Raw genomic sequence first — 20,815 nt, 5'->3', positions numbered from 1 at the left:
TGAATACTGGTACAACTAGTATTGTTTCCACTGTAGAGATAGTTAATGGTTAACCTCGACCATCATTGTTCTCCTTACCATTACCAAGTAATCCCTAAAAATAAAAAAATATCTATTCTAACCAATAAGCAAAATGTTGTTTTCTTCTTGAAGTATTTAGTCTCTTGATGTTCAGCAAGGCTTTGCGCAGGCTATCTTTACTTTTATCTTGATACTGATATTCTTCAGTTCAAACATTAAATTCAGTTTCTGTCTCCTCCTTAACCCATCTTAACTTTAACAGTTTTGAACATTAGAACATACACCATTTAATTAAACCTCAACTTGTTTGCATATAGAATATCTACACTCATTGTAAGGTTGAGTGGCAATTTAATGTTCCTTGGCACGTAGCTATATATTGTTCCAAATAAAGATAGCTAAAACTATATTATTTTCAAATTCTTGAGTATTGTTTATTTTCATAAAAAAATCTCAAAATATTATTGCAACTCACCTCATATGGGCCTATGACTCATATAAAAAAAACAATGTTTGCAAAACATGCTTTCATTAAAAATAAATAACAAATAAAATCTTATATATATAAGATTTGTTATATTATATATAATCAGATACACATTTCATATGCTGCTCTGTGAAATTAACGCATGTACAAGTTTTACATTGTGGGCAAATAAACTAAATAAAAAAAAACTTAATCACATTATTTAGACATTTATTTTCACTCGTTGAGAATCACCTTTAAGCAAAACTCCGGAACCTTCTTTTCTGTTTCGTATGTTATATGGTGAAAGATTACTAGCGTCCCCCTCCCCAGCAAGCCCCTTCCGAAACATTCTAGATACGGCCCTGCTGACAGGATTTAAGCGGAATCGCTACGGAACTCAGAGGGGCTTCAAACGTGCAGATTCACATGCTACAGGTTGGGTGGCATTAACACATAGTGGCGTTTGCTTGACGGCGACACTGCCCCCTGGTCGACGGGGGCCAGACGCAGCCCGCGGAGGAGTGGATGGCTTCTGCAATAAAAATACATGAAGAGAACTGAGGAAAAGAAGATTGGTCGGGGGCAAAGCCAGCGACACGGCGTCCTGTTCCCTTCGCCTCTTCCCCGGTGCGGAGCCACGGACCCGCGCGCCGCTCTTATTTTTTGGGAGGGGAGGTCACACTCGGGCATAATTTCGCCGCGACGAGCGAGAACTCCGTGTGAAATGCCGTTTTCTGTGCGGCTTCCTTGGTTCACCGAGCCGACAGGGAGATATAACTACTGTGCCCCAGCCTAGCGAACCGGAGTGAAAGTCCGCCATATTCCGCCTCACCACGCCCGGGAGTGGAGCCATTGGAAAATAAACGGACAACCTCGCTCATGTGTTGTCTTTTTTTTTCCCTCGCCAACGCAGACTGCGAGTTGGAAAACAAACAAGGTATTTCAGCGATTTAAAAATACCATCAGCGTTAAGGACTTTGGAAAGAGCCTGGCCGGAGATCTGATGACAATACCTATCCAGATCAGTGCGGATGGTGCGTTTTAAAAAGATCTGTTGATCATACAGAGGCAGAAGATCAGCTTATACCCTCCGACCGAGCACTAATATTCAACCGAACCCGCTTTCTACTCAGTTTGAAGCTTTCGGCAGGCCCAGAAAGCGAACCGAAACACAGGGAAGAGGGTGGGAGGGGGTAGGGGACTCCAATAATTCCTCTCAAATATCTTTATTTTCCGCCTCTACTCCGGTCTGAACACCCAGACTCATTACAGCATCCCCTGAAGCCGGCCTGCCTGCATGAGGACGTTATTTGACATTCACAGGCCTCTGGTTTTCCCCCGCGACAAATGTGAAATCTGGACGACTCAATTCAGAGGGGGGGGGGACAAGCGGAGCTTATAGTGCGTGTTTGAAAAAGAAAAAGGACCGAGAATGACCCTGGAATCCATAATGGCGTGCTGCCTCAGCGAGGAGGCGAAAGAAGCGAGGCGGATCAACGACGAGATCGAAAGGCAGCTCCGCCGGGATAAGAGGGACGCACGCCGGGAGTTGAAGCTGTTGCTTCTCGGTAAGTTTGGCCGGGGGGAGGGCAGCGGGATGTGGAGCCTGCATTCCTCCTTCATCAGAAATGCCTCCGTGGGGGGGAGGCGCTGGTCTGGCACCGGGGCTTCCCACCTGGGTGAAGCTGGAGGGGAGAAGTGGTTGGAGTCTCTCTCCCCGTGCTCGGAGTCGAGTGCAGAGATTGGCAGCAGGGAGAAGGCCGAGGTGGCTTCCTGTGTTTAAAACCACCTGATTTGAATAACTGCGACCTGTTCGTGTCGAGGAAACAAAACCGCTTGCCGCCTGCGGCGTTATGACGGGAACCAACCCCTGAAGCCCAGCCGGCCCGAGGCACACACGAACTTAGTAGCTGATTCTCACACTCGGGTCATAAATGTTCTTATGCGTACAAAGCTTGGTAAAAGCGATGTTTTTTTTCTTGGTAAAGTTGTGCTTGTTAAATTACAGTCAAGGCCAGGTGGTTTTGTGCTCCAGCTTTCTAAACAGTGCATGTATTGAGCAACAGACTTGATTTCAGGGTCAAAGCTACACGCAGACCTCAAGCTGCGGCAGCGTTAATGAGTAAAAGCAGCTTGTAAACAGGAGGACAGTGAATCCATTTACCGGCTGAAAATATGCACTCTGTCATGTCTGACCGGAGTAAACAGAAAAAGGAATTAGCAGCGCTCAAGCACAGAACAAACTTCATTTCTGGTGATATCCATAAAGAGAGTTGATGCCAGTCACCACTTGTACAGTTGAAATGTTATTGACACTTAAAATGTGTCATTAACGCTAATATGTTAATTGATATCAACATATTAATTTTATGTTATTATTAGGAGTTTAATATCACACATGAAACAAGGATAAAATCAGTTCATCCATACCAACTCAAATGAAGCTGTCTTTTGAGTATCTCGCATAGTTGTTTGAATTGCTGGACCTGAATATTCTTCGTACAAAAAACAACTTCTGACATCTTGCCTGGTTTCTTCTGCTTTTCACACAAGAAGTCAGAGTCTTGATTTGTTTTTTAAAAGAACTTCTACAGGTTTACTTCCTTTTAACTCATCTTGTGAATTGAGCCATCATAAATCCAAAGAGTGAAAGTTAATCTTACTGTCCTAAAATGATTCAACGTGAAAATGGTTGATTTATGTCTGGCGGTAGCTATAAAAAAATTCATCCACGACATTTGGATCAATTTTTCCCTTATGAGTTTAAGTATCCCACATTATTGGCTGAAGTTGATCATAGTAGAACAGTTTGTAAAACACACAGAAATGCTTGGAATGAAGAATGAAAACTATCATATATTGATACTGTATTAGTGACAAGATATTTTCTGGACACCATTTAAGATGAGGTAGAGTTTGTTTGAGTTTGTGATTTATTTAGTGTGGGCTGTTATTTCCAAACATAACTACTGCACACTCACTCAAATGCTACAGTTTAAACTGAAGTTACAAATTTCATCCTTGTCACACAGAGGTGACCCACGGTTAGAAGAATTTCACAAAGCCAGGTGAGGAATAATGTTTAAATGTTTGTTAGTTGAACACATTTTGAAATTGAACACCACAACATGCTAGCTGCTACTCATCAGATGTACAGTGACTAAGAGGTCGCATTCTTCCCATGAATCCCATGTTGGAGCTATTTCACCTGCTTGTGATCCCTTACAGCTTTTGGCCATTTCTGCCTCAAAGGCCCTTCCAGGTGGTGTGCTTATGTATGAGTGTGACAAATGTTAGCTGGGCCAAAGTCTGCCCTTTATTGGGTGTAATCAAAACAGTTTTGCCGTTTAAAGCCAAACCCTGGCAATGATTATATTACAGGGCTGCAGGAGAAGCTTTGGAGCCCTGCTGCCCTTCATTTAGAAATGTTTGTGTTTAACCACTCAACCATTATTGGGTGCAGTTTGAATCCTTTAAGTCAAGTATAAAAAGATGCCCCATGTTTACCAGACCTGGGTCGGATACTGACATGAAGGTATATAAAGATGTAAACAAAAAGGGGTTTCAAAACCATTAAAAATGTTCATCGTACAGTTTTTATGTTTTAAAGGTTTGATTAACCCCAGTTTTTTCTAGCTGTATGAAGCACATTCTAACTGGATGAAATAAGGCTTCAATACTTTCCATTAGTTATAATAGTCACTGTTTTCACATATTTTCTGTCAGGAACAACAGTCAGTTTATCATTTTGACCAACAAATTTCAACTTGTCACCTTGTAAAGAACCAACCAACAAAATGGCAAAAAATATTCAGAGAAATTAACATTTGGAAACCATGTTGTTAGTAAACTGTAATAACACGCATAATAGATTATTGTTGAAGCTACAGATTAATTTTTTTTGAAATAGAATAGAATCATTTCATAATTTTTGTTGTTAAGTTTTAAATTGATGTGTTGATACTGTGAAGTCTTGGTATTTTTACTCAAGGTTGTCATACTGTGACATTGTCATGTTAGCCCACACCCAGCTTTTATATTTACTGGGTTACTAATGTAAAGTCAGGGAAAAGGAGGGTGGTTGACATTTTCTGTAATTGTCATACATGAGTAATACAAGTTCTTTTGTAGCAATCTGCTTTTTAATTAAGCTGAGCATAAAGCACGTCAGATGTGATAAAGGTTCTGTGGAGAGCAGTGCCTCATACCCCGGTTCTTTAGGAAAGGCACCCGGAAAATCATGCAAAGGAAGCTGCTGGACCATCACATCCTGGTTTCTACCTCATGATGGATGCGTAAAAGTGATGGATCAGCAGATGTTAATGGGCTTCGCTCTCCTGTAACATCAAATCGATGTGATGGATGTCCAGTAAAAGGGTTTGAATGAGCTGACTGCCACTGATCTTAAATATGGATATTATTCTCCTTGTTGCCCCACAAGCTTTCATTATTCCCAGCAGTTTGCTTGTTATTCAAACACTTGATTTGCCAGTAACAGATAATGCTTAAAGGAGGTTAACTCAGTGCTAATGTTGGCTGAGTTCCAGTTTTTGTTTTTTTTGGCATTGCCACTGCAAGAAATTCTGGTTCGACTTCTAGCATTAAGTTGCTTTGGTGGAAAGTACACATTTCAGCTAGACCAGAGAAAAAAGGGAATTTCTCCAAGAGCTCGAGACGGGCTCAGAGGGCAACAACCATTAAAAATATAATGAGCGCCATATTTAAAGTCCTGGAGTTAGTGTTGTTTTTGATCTTCTTGATTTAATTCAGAAGCACAGTAAAAGCAAAGAATGTTAACATTAATTTATGACCACATCACTTCGATAACATACACTCACTAGCTCTCATCCTATTGCTGTTTGTCTTTAAATCAACCATCACAGAGTTTAAGTAGTTCGTTGTGTATAGCTGTGGTTCCACAAAATCATCCAATATCATTAACAAATGCTGAGTGTAACTCTAGTTTTCCAGAGCTGCTGGTACTGATCAGTTCGGCTGAATTGTGAAGCGGCAACTTGTCTAAAATGTTACCAAATGAAGCTGGTGGTCTTAAGGCATTTGTTTGCAGGGATGTTGGGATAAACGATATGATTTGTGCAGTTAATCTGTCTGCTGACCCTGCCATCCTCCACAAAGCATCAGTTTGACGTAGAGGGAGGGTGAAACATTTCCTGGATGAGACTGTTAGTGGTATCATGACGTGGCACTGACATGCCTCTTTGGTTGTGGAAAACTATACCACTTCTGACTCCGGTTAAATACAGGAACGGCTTTTGGTTGAAAACCCATTTATGTTTTGAAATCGGCTTAGTCTGATTTTTGTATTTTATCTGTCTGTCTTTTTATGGCTCACTCCAGTAGTATGTGTGTAATGACATAATGTTTACAGAGAATGGGTTTAAAGATGTGGTCCCATAAAATAAACAAAGCATTTTTAAGCTGAGCTAAATATGTTTTGCAGCCATAAACCACGTAAACCTCTCTCCAGAAAAAAAATAAAACTTATTTTAACAAAAAATATATATATCTGTCCAGCTCACATATTTACAGATTTAGATATATAGGCTATGCCAGAATGACAGACCTTACGAGCTTCGTTACAAAGCAGAGATGCTTGTTCGTGTTGCAAGAAGGAACGTACAGCTGCTAAAACAAGCTCACTTAATGTAACTGCTAGTCTTCTCTGCTTCATGGAAACACTGTGTGTCTCTGTGTTGTGTATTATTACACCCCAACGCTTCAAGTTGTCGACTTACCCATAAGAAGTTGCATGTGTGCTTTGATAACCCATATTCTGTAAGTGCATTGTGGGTTTTTAAACTCCCTAATTGCCTCGTTTCCTGTGGGACTGGATTGGAAAAGTTTTACTTGAGACTGTCCTTCGCATCGAGGCTATTTTTTAATCTCTCAAGTTATTGTGACTTTGAGACTAGATTTTTGTGTGTGTGCATTTCAAACCACTAATGTCCTTATGTTTGCATAGTCTTGCCTATGCAACCTGTGTATGTCAAAACCTTCAGACAACACAATTCATTTGGAAATTACAATGACACTCTTGCTATATCAGTTGTAAGTACCTCTATTCCCACCATTTGGCCCAACCTACTTTAATTTAATACCCACAATTGCATGTTGACTGATTTCTCCTTTCTCATCTCTAATTTAGCATTTTTGATTGTCATCAAAAATGCTAAATTTTTGATGACAGCGCCAACAGTGACAATTATGATTACATTTTTAATTCTAGTGTATAATACACATAATTTCACATATACATTTAATAGATACCTGCATGGCACAGCAATCATAGTTCCACTAACACAAATGCTGCTCTTGAAAAAAATTGCAATGCACTTCTCTGGGACACGGGTCCCAGAGTGTGTAAAAGCACACTTCTCTATGTGCTTTTACACACAAAGAAGCGTAACAGAACTAAACTGCACACACAAACTGCAGTTAGTCATATTTTTATGTTTGTCGATATACTCAATAAAAAAAAGGTTAATGGGTTTATTTAACTGAATACCTCCAAATGCGAGCATCAAAGTTACATTGTTGTCTTGAGATCTGGTGACTGTGGTCATGGGAGAAACGTGAACTTGATGACCTGTTCAGGGAATCAGTTTGAGATGATTTAAGTTTTATGGCATGTCCCTCATTTTGCTGTAAGCATAGGCATTAGATATCTTTGTGATTTTAAAGGCGTAGATATGGTCAGCAACAAAAATCTTGGTCGTTTGTGGTGTTTTAACAATTAGTTCGCTTGTTATGGATGAATGTCTTTGTTTGAGTGTGTGAATTGCATTGTTTCAGTTTTTTGTTATTAATTGACACAAGTGGCACCCAATGGGGTCTTCTGCTTTAAACTATCTACTTCTAGGTTCAGCCCATCCATCCATGATCTTACGTACTTATCGTCTATTACGTCTATTTCCAGCATTCAAAGGGCAAGAGAGAGGGTACCCTGGACAGGTTGCAGTCCATCGTAAGGCAACACAGAGACAAATAACCATTCACACACATACCCACACCTAGGGAGAATTAAGAGAAACCAATCAACCTGACAGTCATGTTTTTGAACTGGGAGGAAACCAGAGGAGAATGTGCAAACTCCATGCAGAAAGACCCTGGGCTAGGATTTGAACGCAGGACCTTCTTGCTGCAAGGCAAGTTGCAAGCTATACAACTGTGCAGCCTCAAGTTTTTGTTCATTCATGGATGCAATTTCTTATACCCTGGTTATAATGAGTGATTTTTTAACGTGCTGCTTTTTAACCACCTCTGACCATTTTCTTCAGACCTTTAGCATTAATACCAGCATTTTTATCCATGTGCTGCCACCACTGCTCACCACAGTGAGCACCTTAATCTCATGTCTTCCCATTTTTGAAGCTCAAATTGATGTTCAGCTTTGGACATCAGAAATTTGTCTTCACCCTCTTTAAATGCACTGAGTTTAGTTGCCATGTGATTGACTTGTCCCTCATTCAGATCATCTTATTGATTACTGCACCTGTTGATCAACTGATGAAGGCCCATCAATGTTACGATCCTAATCCTTCTTGGAAAGTCAAAATAAGGATGCTCACCAATGTAATTTGTATTTGAACTACTTTAGGCATTTGGATGGTGCGCTTGATCATTGCTACATGAATCTCAACGCTGGAGAAATCCTCCACAGGTTTAGGTTTCAAATTGTAAGCCACACCTCTATGAAAAAGAGCCCAGAAGCCCTATATCTTAACAGCTTGTGTTGTATCATGTGAAAGGACAGGTACATTGTGTAAATGGGAGTTTACACAATATACAATTTAAGCCCCTGGTTAAAATGGGACTTAAGTGGCCAATTATATTTAAAAGACAACAGGAAAAAAATACCTAATAAAGTGGATGTTGAGTGTGAAATACATTGTCTCTTACACATTCGACTTGTTAAGCTTTGACAAATTAGTGGCTCATTTACAAAAGTGGTACAGCCCAAATTACATTCCTTGGAGACCATTGGACCTACATTTGAATGGCTGTCTTTTTAACACATGTACTCTTTTACTGTATTTAACTGTATACACAGACGAAATCAGTGTCAAAAACATCAGATGCCACTGGAACAGTTCATGTTTTATAATTACTTTCACCAACACTAAGCTAAGCTGTGTTTATATCACAACACTGAACTGCTTTTCAGTTTTCCTGCATGTTTATGACACTGCTTCATTTGGACACAAATTATATGTTGGTTGTTTTGTTTTTTTTGGTTTTCAGAAACATTTTGGTGCAGGTGTATCTGCACAATCACTGTCAGCTGCTTATAGAAGCCAGATGAAAGCCGCTGTGGGAACTTTGTCAAGGCCGTCGCTGAACAAAGTCCATATCGGCATGTAACCAGCCTTTAACAAACACGTTTGTCACTGAGAGAGGAAGAACGCCGAATGTCACATGATTCTTGTATGAAAGCGGCTGGATCAGCAGGGCAACAGAAAGCCTCTGAAAGCAATAAAAATGTTGAATTAAATGTTTCACACGTCTAGAAGTTCTGATAGTTGTTCTAGCCATAGTTTCAAACTGAGTGTTGAGTAGATTTTAGTCCCAGGAGAGACTTTCTGAAAGTGAAAATTAAAACAGTCTGCTTAATGAAAGATGAAGTTCAAATGTTACCATTTCCTATTATTGAGCTGAAGCTGCTCTGTGTTGTCAGATTCCTGGAAGGGGAAAGTAAAACTAAATTTTTAACTGACATTTTATTTTGTGTTGAAATACTTAAATCAGTCTTCTGATGTTTAGATTTTTAGAATCGGGGCAGCAATTATTTAAATTGTGAGTTTAGCCAGATTACAAATGGGGGTAAAAAAAATTTACTCGCAATTTTTAATTCTTCAGAAAAAGACTTTTCTCATCAGATGTGAACTTTGCAGGTTTTGCTAAACTTTTGGTAGGATTGCTGCGGAAAACCGAGTGCTTTACAAAGGAAACACAGGGTGTCACAGTTAAAAGCTGAGGGTAGAATGATATTCTTAGGTTAACTCTGCTTGAGGCGATGCAGCGAATTTATTCTGCTTTTACACATAAATTTGAGTTTGCTGCATTGAACAAACACTGATGCTGTGGACACACAAACCCACACAGTTTGTTCACTTCCTTTCTCTCCACCTGTATGAGTTAAATTCTTGAATCTTGTGGCGTGTCATCATAGCTGCAGAATGTGAAAAATGGATTAATTCCGGGTCTGTTTAGGCTGCATGATATTAGAAAATCTTTTGATGGCGATATTTGTAACTATTCTAATGAATGATATCAGTTCCAATACAGACCTATTCTCTTCTTTCCCCTCTTTCTCATCTCTGCTTCCTACATAATGTGACCTTTAGCATTTTCAGGCTGTATCATTGTTGTCCAGCAGAAGCATCTGCTGCACTGGCTAAATAATCTCAGAAGTTAGCTCCTCCTGGTTATGGTTAAAGGATCTGTTAAGACCCCTCAATCCTCAATTATTTTGAGGAATTTTGTCAGAAAAACTGCAATTTATCAACACAGTATAACTATTAAAGCCAAAAAGAGATAACATCAGAGGAAAAAACAGTTTTTGCACTAAGCTACACCGTATTACTACTGCACTTAGAAAATACCTTCTGCTCAAAGTCTAATCGTATTAGCATGCGTGGTTGTTTCAATGTGAAGATATTCATCCATCACGGATGGATGAATATGACGGATGGATGAAATGCTCTGTCGCCTAAAGACTGATCTAACAGTACAAAGTATTTTATTTCTGTCAAATAGGAAATGTGATTATAACACTGAATCTGGCCTTTTGAAGAGTTTTTAATGTGTTTTATCTGTCTTAGGCGGATAGCCATTTTAATTACCTGTTTAGAGCAGTGGGTGCGTTTTACGGCTGTTGCATTAGTGGTTCAAATCCGACATGGCCGAGAATTAGGAATGTCAAACCTTTTTCATCATCCTCTGCTTCTTTTTTACGTGGAGTTCCACAAGGTTCTGTTTTCAGCCCCCTTTTGCACATACGTTCTCGCCCTGACTCTATGCTCAGGAAACATGGAGTTTTTTCCTACAGTTATGTGGCTATAGAAAAGTGGGTGACACTTTTAAGACACTAGTTTTACTTTTAACATTTTCATATTGTCGTGCTTTTGGTTTCCGGTGTGACGGAGGCAGATGCACGACAAGATCGGCATGCAAGGGTCTCTTGCATGAACTTTACTTCTTCCAGCACAGATGAATTACAACGACAACCGAGTTGTTCTCATGGAGGAACTGTGTGGCTTCTGGCCTGTAGCTCTGGCACAGACAGCAATTAGCTATGTCCGGGCAGTGAGCGGTGAGTGCCATAACCATCAACAGAAACATACCGGATCAGCTGTTAGATACTGGCTGCTAAGGTAACCACCAGCTGTCAAGAACAGAATAAACAAAACGTAAAACAACGAATCTCGCGATACTAGTCTTCTCTCCCGAGCTGATTTACTGATCTAGGCTTGGAAACTAAAATAAAGAAATACAAAACCAAGCTTAAGATCAAATAAAGTATAACCTTCCTTACAATATAAATGCATTACTTTCGAAATCATAATTTTTATAAAGTTTAGTGTACAATAAACAAAGCTAGTGTGATATTTTTGTCGTATTGCCATTTAATTCTTATTACAGAAAAACAAATTTTGCCATTTTCTCTGTGTGTGGACGAAGGAGGGGAAAATACTTATCAGCAATATATTGTTGACTCTTATGTAGGCAGGGTAGAACAGACGATGTTTAGTCAGAGTTTAGATTCATCACCTCCAACTAAGAAGGGAGTGTAGATGACCCAAGGACTACCATAAATGTTTATGTGTTATGCAATGTTTTCACAAATTAGATTATTATTATTATTATTTTCTTTTAGGTATGAATTAAACGTCATCTGTATTCTTTGGTTGCACCAGTCAGATTTTAGAAATTGTTATGTTCACCTGGATATCAGGCCCACTGTCCTGCATCTTCTTGGTGTTTCCCTGCTGCCTCAAACCTGGCTTAAATAAATTATTAACAGGCTTCTGAAACACTTGATTGCAGGTGGAGAGGTAATTCAATCTTTTAAATCAGGTCTGGTGGAGCAGAGACATATTTAAAGCATAATTGACTCTAGGTACTGAGAACCAGGGTTAAGAAACACTGACCCAGATGAACTTACTACAGTTTAAAGCAATGTACACAGAGTTAACTTTTTTGTTTGTTTGACTGATTTGTAGCAGAGCCAGCTCATTGAAATGGTTTAATACACTACAAGTCTGAAAATGTGCCTACCAACATGTTAGCGTATTTTCCTAATCGATCATCCGATCTTTAAATGCTGGGTTTCACTGGTCATCCGGATGTGTTGCATAAATGAGTTGTACTTAATTTATTCGAGCATTTGCCAAAAAATGCCTTTGACGAATAGAAAGTATTTATTCCTATTCCACTTGAAAATTTAGCAACAATTTAGAATTATTACTTGAAACAGAAAATGCTTAAAAGTCCTGACATTTCATGAAGTATGAAGACTTCTGATCATTATTCCTAGTCACTAAAGTAAAGCCAGGTCAGCCCCAGCAGGTGTGTCTCAGAAGCCCCCCACCATCTTATTTCTTTTCACCCACTGTTGAGGTGGAGAAACTGAGCTGCCACATGAACAAATCATCCTAGTCCGTGGGATGAATATGCAAATAGTGGCAGGAGTGTGGGGTTTTACATGGGTGGCAGTTTGGGCATTACATTGTGCTGGGGTGTGCCTGACCACCAAAAGTGGGAGATGTAATAATAGGATAGACTGTTTTTGGTGCTTGGTGTTCTGCAGCAGCCTTCAGGCTGGAGGGCTCGGCAATTGAGCACTTCACAATGTTTTTGTCTGGCTTCTAAATTAACTATTGCATAATGCAGGGGTCGGCAACCCGCGGCTCTGGAGTTTGGTTCATCTCCGAGGAACAAAATATGCATCCAGTTTTTGGCTTGCGCTTGCTCTCTTTTTTCCATCCGTTTCACTTGCTGCTCCACGGAGCTCCACTCATGTTAACCTAGTCCGTAAAAATGCTCTAGCTAGTTTGCCATCTGTTGCCAAGTGACTGATGATGACGTTGGTGGACGGCTGGTGACAAGCTTTACCCAGAATACACTTGGAGACAATATGGACGATCCACTTGTAATTTTGTTAAATTACAAGCCAGTCAAACAAAGCCAGTCGTGTAGCACAACATTTTATTTGATATTTTGCACCTACTATGTCACTAAAATTAGTCGGACTTATAAAGATTTTAGCAACCATGAGTCAACAATGACTGGGGCAGCCTACTATATAATCTACTGGAGCACCATAGGATGTAGTCCTACATACACCATACTCAACAGGAAAAGGCCCACCTTCTCCATCTGGGCTTCCCATTATAGTATTAACTAATACATGCTTACAAGCTAGTCCTGGGCCTACACCCCTACATAGTAGCAATAAAATTAGTTATCGCCTTTGTGTAGAATAGTGTGTATGTTGCTTAAGTGTTTCAATTTTGTTCTTTTCTGTTGACATATAAAACCTAGTACAGTAAATACACTATTTTTTTTTTCCTTCCTTGTCTAACTTTTTAGGAACTGGTGAAAGTGGGAAGAGCACATTCATCAAGCAGATGAGGATCATCCACGGTGCCGGCTACTCCGATGAGGACAAACGGGGTTTCACCAAGCTCGTCTATCAGAACATCTTCACGTCCATGCAGGCTATGATCCGAGCTGCAGAGACGCTGAAGATCCAATACTCATTAGACTCCAGCAAGGTATTTGAGATCTTTTCCCACAAGCCTCTTAAATGGGCAGAAATAACAGAAATGACTGATAATTAAAGATCATAAGGGTTTGGGATAAAGTGAGTAAGTTCCCTCCAAGTGTTCAGAGCACGGCTGAATATTTTTAGACTGCAGTCTATCTTATTTGGAGCAGCCATCCATAATAATTTCCTGCTGATTTGTACACTTCCTGTGTCCTTAGAGCTCCATCACACCCTTTGCGCATGTCTCTATACTCTCACATTAGAGAAACCATAGAGTCTGGTGTTCTCTATTGAAGCAGAGAAAACCAGACTCCATGTACTTTTTCTATCCGTCTTTTCTGCTGCTGGGCTTTACTCAGATTCCTCTTTAGCTTGAGTTGCCCCTGTAGTTGTAGCTTTGGGAGCGGGTGCAATGACCTCTTACTTGCCATTTATTCACTGCGAGAGTGATGAGTGGGATGAAGCCAAGCCTAGAGGTCGTGACCTTGGTAACATTCAGAGCTGCAGCAGTTTTGCTTTTTGGGTTGTTGTTATCTTTAGTTGTATTTTAAAAATATTTGATACAACTTAATTAAAAGCAGACCTCTGAACTAAAGTGTTTCATGCTACAATTTGCTTAGTGTTTAGGTTTCCTGTGCAGTCTGATAAAGTAGTAAAAAATATGAATTTTGGACCAAAATTATATGTAATCTAAAATTAAAATGAACAAATTTAATTAGGTGGTTTGACAGACAAACGTAACTTGGATTGTACCGGGTTTCTGTTGTTGTGGTTTGACAATATATCTCCTCATGTGCATCTATATTCTGTCGTATTAGTAGGCCTATCGCAATAAACGATAAATCAATTAATCGCACGATAACTTAAAACTATCGACCTCATTTCAGTTATCGGCTATATCGTTTCTTCCTGCCTTTTTCTCCTACAAAGCACCCGCTTATTTAAAGTCACTATTTGGAAACTGCTTCTTGTATCTACTCAGGTTATCTTGTGCCTGATATTAAATGTTTTCAGTGATCTGAAACAGTTGATTGTGAGACAAAAAACAAAAACAGAAGAAAACTGTGCAGGTCTAAATTCTCTTTCGTAGTGCTGCAATAGTGCTGTAGGTTCCAGCTCATTTGTGTTCTTGTGTTAAAACGGGAAGTGCTCGTCTGGGACAAAGGATGGCATTCGCGTCACACGGGAAGTGAAAATGAAAGCTGACAATTATGTTGCCATGTGTCTGGTCATTTACAGTGCTTAAAAGGCATATGTAGCTGATATTTGCACATTTTAGTGAGAAAGTTGTCCCTCCAGAATAATTTAGACTCGTACGATGAAAGAATGCCATGTTATTGCGTTTTAAGCAATAAAATGTCTATTTTCTGTTTAAAAAGGATTGGAATTATTTGTTTACTTGTATCTTTAAGATATTTTTAAAATAATTGTATTAAAAATTCATAAATTGACTAAAACAATTGTTAGCTGCAGCTCTAATTGGTTCTTTCAATGGATTTCATGTTGATTCATCTCTTATCAACCATTGGGCAAGTAAATTACAAGTGGCTTTATGTAATAATATGTCAATAACTTTGTAGATAGTTTTCTACTAGACACACAAGACTTTATGTGAAAACAATGACAAGGTTTGCAAATTTCCCAGTTTCTTTAGTTTAAATCACGTCGCTCTTTCAAACACAGACAACTTTTGACAGGAATCTGGGGCAGCAACAGTTTCTGCTTAATTTCTTTAAAATCCTCTGGGATTTCAGCTTCAGATATTAGCTGCATGCTGAGCCTGGGGTCCAATAAAATGTTCCAAGCGATTGAAAATTAACTTGTAATAATTAGGACACTGGCTTTTTGTAGAAATCTCTTTTTTTGTGTGTGTTTATGTGTGTTATTATTCACATTTTTTATTTCTTTATTTTTACCATTTACCATGTGTTTCTGACTTGTCTGTAGCAGTTTTTCAGTAATTTTTTTTCACCCACTAGACTAATGCCAACATTGTTAGAGACGTGGACATAGAGAAGGTCACCAGATTGGAGAGTCCTTACATAGACGCCATCAAGAGCTTGTGGAATGACTCCGGCATTAAAGAGTGTTATGATCGAAGGAGGGAGTACCAGCTCTCAGATTCCACTAAATAGTGAGTAGAGAAGGACATCAGCTTGAGCTGGAGCTATGTTGTAGATGGCATGGCAATGAGAAATCATTTTCTGCTGCATCTCTGCAGTTACCTGGACTCACTGGACCGGATCGCCCAACCAGGCTATCTTCCCACCCAGCAGGATGTGTTGAGGGTTCGAGTCCCGACCACGGGCATTATCGAATATCCATTTGATCTCCAGAGCGTCATATTCAGGTGAGGAGCAGGTGGTGCCATATAACTTTGTAGACCTTCATGTTTCAATATTATTCTATGAATGTTCTTAATTGATCAAGTAGAAACTCAAAAGTAAAAAGCTTTTTTACTTCGACGGCTACTTCAACTAAATTCATAAAAAAAAAACTCAGTAATACCAAATGTGTCATCTGGTACAGAAAGGATCTCCTGTAGCAGTCTGTGTTGCATCAGATCTGAAACAGAGTCCCTGCAATACAGACTGCTACAGGACAGTCATAGTGAGAAAGATTACGGTAATAATGAGGCAGATGATGATAACTGACTCTTCGGCTGGGACAGGATGGTGGACGTTGGGGGTCAGAGGTCGGAGAGGAGGAAGTGGATCCACTGTTTTGAGAATGTCACGTCCATCATGTTCCTGGTCGCCCTCAGCGAGTACGACCAGGTGTTGGTGGAGTCGGATAACGAGGTAAATTTCTGAGGGGATCCGGGGACATTAATTTGTTTTGTTTCTGTAAGAAAGAGAGTGGAAGAGATTCTGAATAATAAAAAGACTTGAACGGAACATGAAATCGTGCAAGAAAATCGAATGGCTCTCAGTCAAAGACAGAAAATCAGATTGGTATGCCGCCTTGTCTTGTCTTGCATCTGTGTCAAGGTGTTAAACCAGATTAATGAGCAGGTTAAATTACCTCCAAACTGACCCTTCTTTTTAACGTCATCGACTCGGTCAATCCCTGAAATAAAGTATCTAACCAACATAACCATCCCTCTCTCTCTCATTGTCCCTGCTCCCTCTTCTGTGCACTGAAACATTTATTACAGTCTCTTCCTAATGAGTTTGAACACTGTGCTTTAATTAAACTCTCCTTGTTTTTGTCCCACCTTCACCAAACCACACCCACTTTCATGCCCCCCTGTGCAGAACCGGATGGAGGAGAGTAAAGCTTTGTTTAGAACTATAATCACATACCCCTGGTTCCAAAACTCCTCCGTCATTTTGTTCCTGAACAAGAAAGACCTGCTGGAGGAGAAGATTACGTTCTCCCATCTGGTCGACTACTTCCCAGAGTACGATGGTGAGTAGCGCACTAAACACATTCAACCAAGAGCTCTTTTCTTAGCTCTTTTCAGCTGCTTGAAAGTTGGCAATGAAGGGCCTTTTATGTGAAGATAACTCATCATTCATGTTTTAGGTTTTTGGTCTGGAAAACTGAAATCGAAAGGAAATGCAGAAATGTGTTTTTCAGGATTTTAGTCTGTTCAAAAACATTTATATTACTAGTCATTGAGAACATACATTTTGCTGGAAAGTGATTATTTACAGCAGTGAAACATTTGTTTGCTTGTGGACAACTAGACAAACAGCTGTTGCCCCCTGGTGGTGGCTGGATAGAATGCAGGTTTGTGTTTGTGAGTGTTATGTATTTCTTTGCTGCATTTTGTTGGATCTGTTGATGTATTTTTTTGTAGCTGTACTACATTGATAACTTTGTTTAGACCACATGGCGTCTTTTATTAGAATTAATCAGAAAAGGGCCGGAATCTGGCAGAAACGTTTAACTGGTTGAACTTTAATGGTGCATATTAAAATTTAAAAGACAACTAAAAGAAAATTTTATTTTTTTTTTTAAAGGATTTAACTAACCAGATAACAAGAGAATGAATAATGAATAATTGCTACTATCAATTAAGTCTGTCCACTGAGCAATTGATTGCATGATGAATTAAAATGATCTCAATAATAATCATTCTGATATTTTTTGAAGGGCAATTTTGTTTTAGTGATGTCAAAATGCATTATATTTATGATTTTGGGAGTGTGTGGTCTTCATTTACGTTTTGTTTCTTGTTTTTGGTTGTCGTGTTTAAACTATCTTCCAATAAACTTTTGCATCCTTTACAAAAGTTTATTGTCTTTGGGAGGGCAAACTTGCATTATTACGCTATTCTTAACACATTAGTTGAAAAGGGTCTTAAAACCATGATATCGCAGTCATTTCTGGGTCATCTTCTCATCCAGTAAAGTTTGTTGTCATAACAGACTTCTTAGCAATACGTCACCTTAGCTGGTTGCTGATGTTTTCCTTCCTCTGCAGGACCTCAGAGAGACGCTCAAGCAGCTCGAGAGTTCATCCTGAAGATGTTTGTGGACCTGAATCCAGACAGCGATAAGATCATCTACTCTCACTTCACCTGCGCCACCGACACGGAGAACATCCGCTTCGTCTTTGCCGCCGTCAAAGACACGATCCTGCAGCTCAACCTGAAGGAGTACAACCTGGTGTAGAGTGCGGCTCCTCCATGAAACACTGACTGACTCGATCTGTGAAAAGATAGCTTTCACACACACACACACAAATACACGCTTACAAATTATCTGAGGAAACAAAATCTTAACGATTGCATAATACTAATTTATTTGCCCTTTGTTGACTTCTTGGTGCACGAAGGGTTTCATTTTGCTATTTAAGGAGCTTCATCACATCTGCCTTTTTATAAACGACCTTTCTTTTTGTAACCCTCCTCATCTATCATCCTTTCCAAAGGTTCGGCATGAACGTTTGCTCAACAGGAAGTGATGTAACATCTGTCTTATCAACAGCCTCTTTTATTTTTTCTTCTTTTATTTAATGTACCTGTTGGCATGTCTCTTGTAATGTTGCCATAAACTGTGATTTTTAAATTATTTGAGATTGATTTGCCATTGATTGACTTCAGTCATCATCCTTGTTCCAATGTTACCTTGCTTTGGTACCATTCAGTGATTTGAGCACATTTACTGCTTATTCGGACACAGACGTGAAGTTCAGTGCAAGAAGGAGAAATCGTCTGAGCGACCAGGTGTGACGATGCCTTCCACAGACTGCCAGGGCTCGATTTCTGACACATTTCCTAAAAGTGTTTACTTTAAACAGTGCCACACAGAAGCTTTTCTTTCAAATTGTAATTATTACCGATGCCAAAACAACCCGAGCAAAGAAAAGAGCAGGAGCAACAGACTGACATGTTGATCGACCATCTGAATCCTGCCGGTTATGAAGTGTTTCACCGTTCGGTCCGATCACAGCTTAGCAGTATCTCTGTGTCCAATCACAGCCCGGCTTTTCAGACTGTTGTAGCTGAATTAGAAGTGGAGAATAAATCTGGTCGGTCGTAAAGAGGCAAAAAAAAAAAAAGGGCAGTGTTGATATGCAGTTTGTACCAAAGTAAAGCCCTTCTTGTTTATAATTGGAACCTCTTTACATGCGACTCTCAATTTACTTTGGAGTATATATTTTTTTTATGATTTTTCTGCAACATAAGCCTGTAATTTACATTTATTGAGGCATAGTGCAATTATAAATGCTATAATCATTGTACATACATCTCACTTTCTCAATATATATATAAGTATATATATATATGTATGTGACAGCATCTTTGTTGGCTTTGTAATCATTACTTTTTTGGGCAGATTGAATGTTTAGTATTGAAAATCTGTGTCTATGTAATTGTCCAATGGCTAACTCGTTTTAATTTAATTGTTCTGCTTTTGTTTCCTTTCATTTGTCAGATGAGAATGTACATTTTTGTGTTATGTTGCGTTCATTTCTCATTAAGGAAACATTGTTTAGCTTTCAGAATGTGAAACAATAGTATCAGAAACCATTTCCTTAAATTCACAGTTTTTCTCCTCATCTTTGAGAAATGGTCACCTAAATCAGATCTACACGACCAATTCTAACATTTGAACTCTTAGCAGGCTTCAGATCAGAGCACTTTTTTTTTTTTTTCTCCTGACGCGTAACTCTTTGATTCTGGAGTCTTTTTAATAAGTATTGATGAGCTTTGGAGCCTCCTCAGTACATGCTGTGGTCCTCAATATGCTTCTCACCCCTTCGCATTAATAGCCGACGTGTTTCGTAGGATCAGAACGGTGGAGCCAAGCTGAGAAGGACGGCAGGAGAGCTGCTGGTTTAATGTTTTTTTTTTTTTTTTTGAGAAGCTTTCCTGCATACTGAGACAAAGTCAGCGATGAAATCAAGTAATTAATGTACAAAAACTCAAGTAGAATGAACCATTTATTAGTTCTTTTCAAATGATTTTTTTACTTTTTCATCTCGATCGCCACAGTTTCATTAGAATGTACAGTATTCGTTCTTTAATTTATGAAACGAGAAAAATACAGTTCATGTGTACATATTGCCTTATATTAAGCTGTGCCTCTGAAGTCTCTCACAAAGGCACTTTTGTTTTGTTTATTTTCTTTTTTGTTTGTTTTTGTGAGAAGTGAAGCTAAAGCTGAAAATGTCTCGTAATTTCTGTTTTGACTTGGTGTTTTTGGTTTTTTGGGGGGGTTTTCTCCACGCTGTGAGAAGCTCTGGGAACGGCTCTGATTTGTAGCTCATGTTTGACGTAACAGCAGGACATCATAAGCAAAACTGGAATCACATTTCTGTTGTCTCATCTGATTCATGTCTTAAGTGTTTCTACCACAGTGCATTATGATGCATTGAACTGCCTGGCACAGATTAAAACAGCATGGAGACGTGCAGAATGAGATTTTTATTTATTTTTTTTTTTGTGTATCATGTCACGTTCAGCTTTATTTTGACATCCATTTACCACGTCAGCAGTTAAAACGCAATTTTTTCTTTTGGAGAGTTGGAGGGGGGGAAGATGTTTTCTATGCTGAAGAAACCAAATCTAGCATTTTGCACCATTTTACACTTATTGGCATTCCTGGCACAGATTTATGAAAGGCTTTCAAATAAACAGATGTTTTATGGCAAAGCTTAAAATCACACTTATTTTAAGTAGATTTTTTATTTTAATTTTATTTTACTCACTCTAAAATTATTGCTCTGATTGTAAATGTGAGCAGGTTTACATTAGTATTTATCCTCTAAGCCGTCTTATGGGAATCAACACATCTGCCGGTTTGCTTGTCTTTCCCATTTTGACAAGTGTCCAAGAAAAAGTGGACCTCTTCCAGGTCATATCTACACCTCAGCTGAAACGATAATTAAACGTTCCTGATTAGTCTGGAAAATAAATAACAGAACTTTATTTATTTAATAGGAAGGGTGATTTTGTCTTCATGTAAGGGAAAATTTTATTTAAATAATTCTCAACTTCGAGGTTCCTATGTGACAGAAAATTATTTTTGTATCTAAAAACAAATCACTATTTACATTTGAATGAAAAAGCAGCATAATAA

The 20,815-nt window shown here is 39.0% G+C and overlaps 1 protein-coding gene across 1 annotated transcript; it reads left to right on the top strand.

Moving 5' to 3' along the window:
- The first annotated feature begins 856 nt into the window (after positions 1–856).
- On the top strand, positions 857–20,157 carry LOC129371935 (guanine nucleotide-binding protein G(q) subunit alpha). Its single transcript, XM_055048820.1, has 7 exons — positions 857–2,058; positions 13,103–13,287; positions 15,260–15,414; positions 15,502–15,630; positions 15,952–16,081; positions 16,538–16,691; positions 17,712–20,157. Exons 1-7 carry the CDS (start codon positions 1,923–1,925, stop codon positions 17,900–17,902), a joined length of 1,080 nt encoding a protein of 359 aa, XP_054904795.1. The 5' UTR covers positions 857–1,922; the 3' UTR covers positions 17,903–20,157.
- The last annotated feature ends 658 nt before the right edge of the window (positions 20,158–20,815 follow it).

This window comes from Poeciliopsis prolifica, unplaced genomic scaffold (assembly GCF_027474105.1).
Source record: "Poeciliopsis prolifica strain line A6 unplaced genomic scaffold, Auburn_PproV2 SCAFFOLD028, whole genome shotgun sequence".
NCBI lineage: Eukaryota > Metazoa > Chordata > Actinopteri > Cyprinodontiformes > Poeciliidae > Poeciliopsis > Poeciliopsis prolifica.
Note: the sequence above shows the minus strand (reverse complement) of the source record. Positions and strands in the feature narration are given on the sequence as shown.

Excerpts from the sequence above, each read along its gene's own strand:
- LOC129371935 (XM_055048820.1), top strand. The coding sequence starts at position 1,923 with ATGACCCTGGAATCCATAATGGCGTGCTGCCTCAGCGAGGAGGCGAAA. Across the intron at positions 13,288-15,259 it reads ACTCATTAGACTCCAGCAAG|ACTAATGCCAACATTGTTAG; the intron begins GTATTTGAGATC and ends TTCACCCACTAG. Across the intron at positions 16,692-17,711 it reads CTACTTCCCAGAGTACGATG|GACCTCAGAGAGACGCTCAA; the intron begins GTGAGTAGCGCA and ends CTTCCTCTGCAG.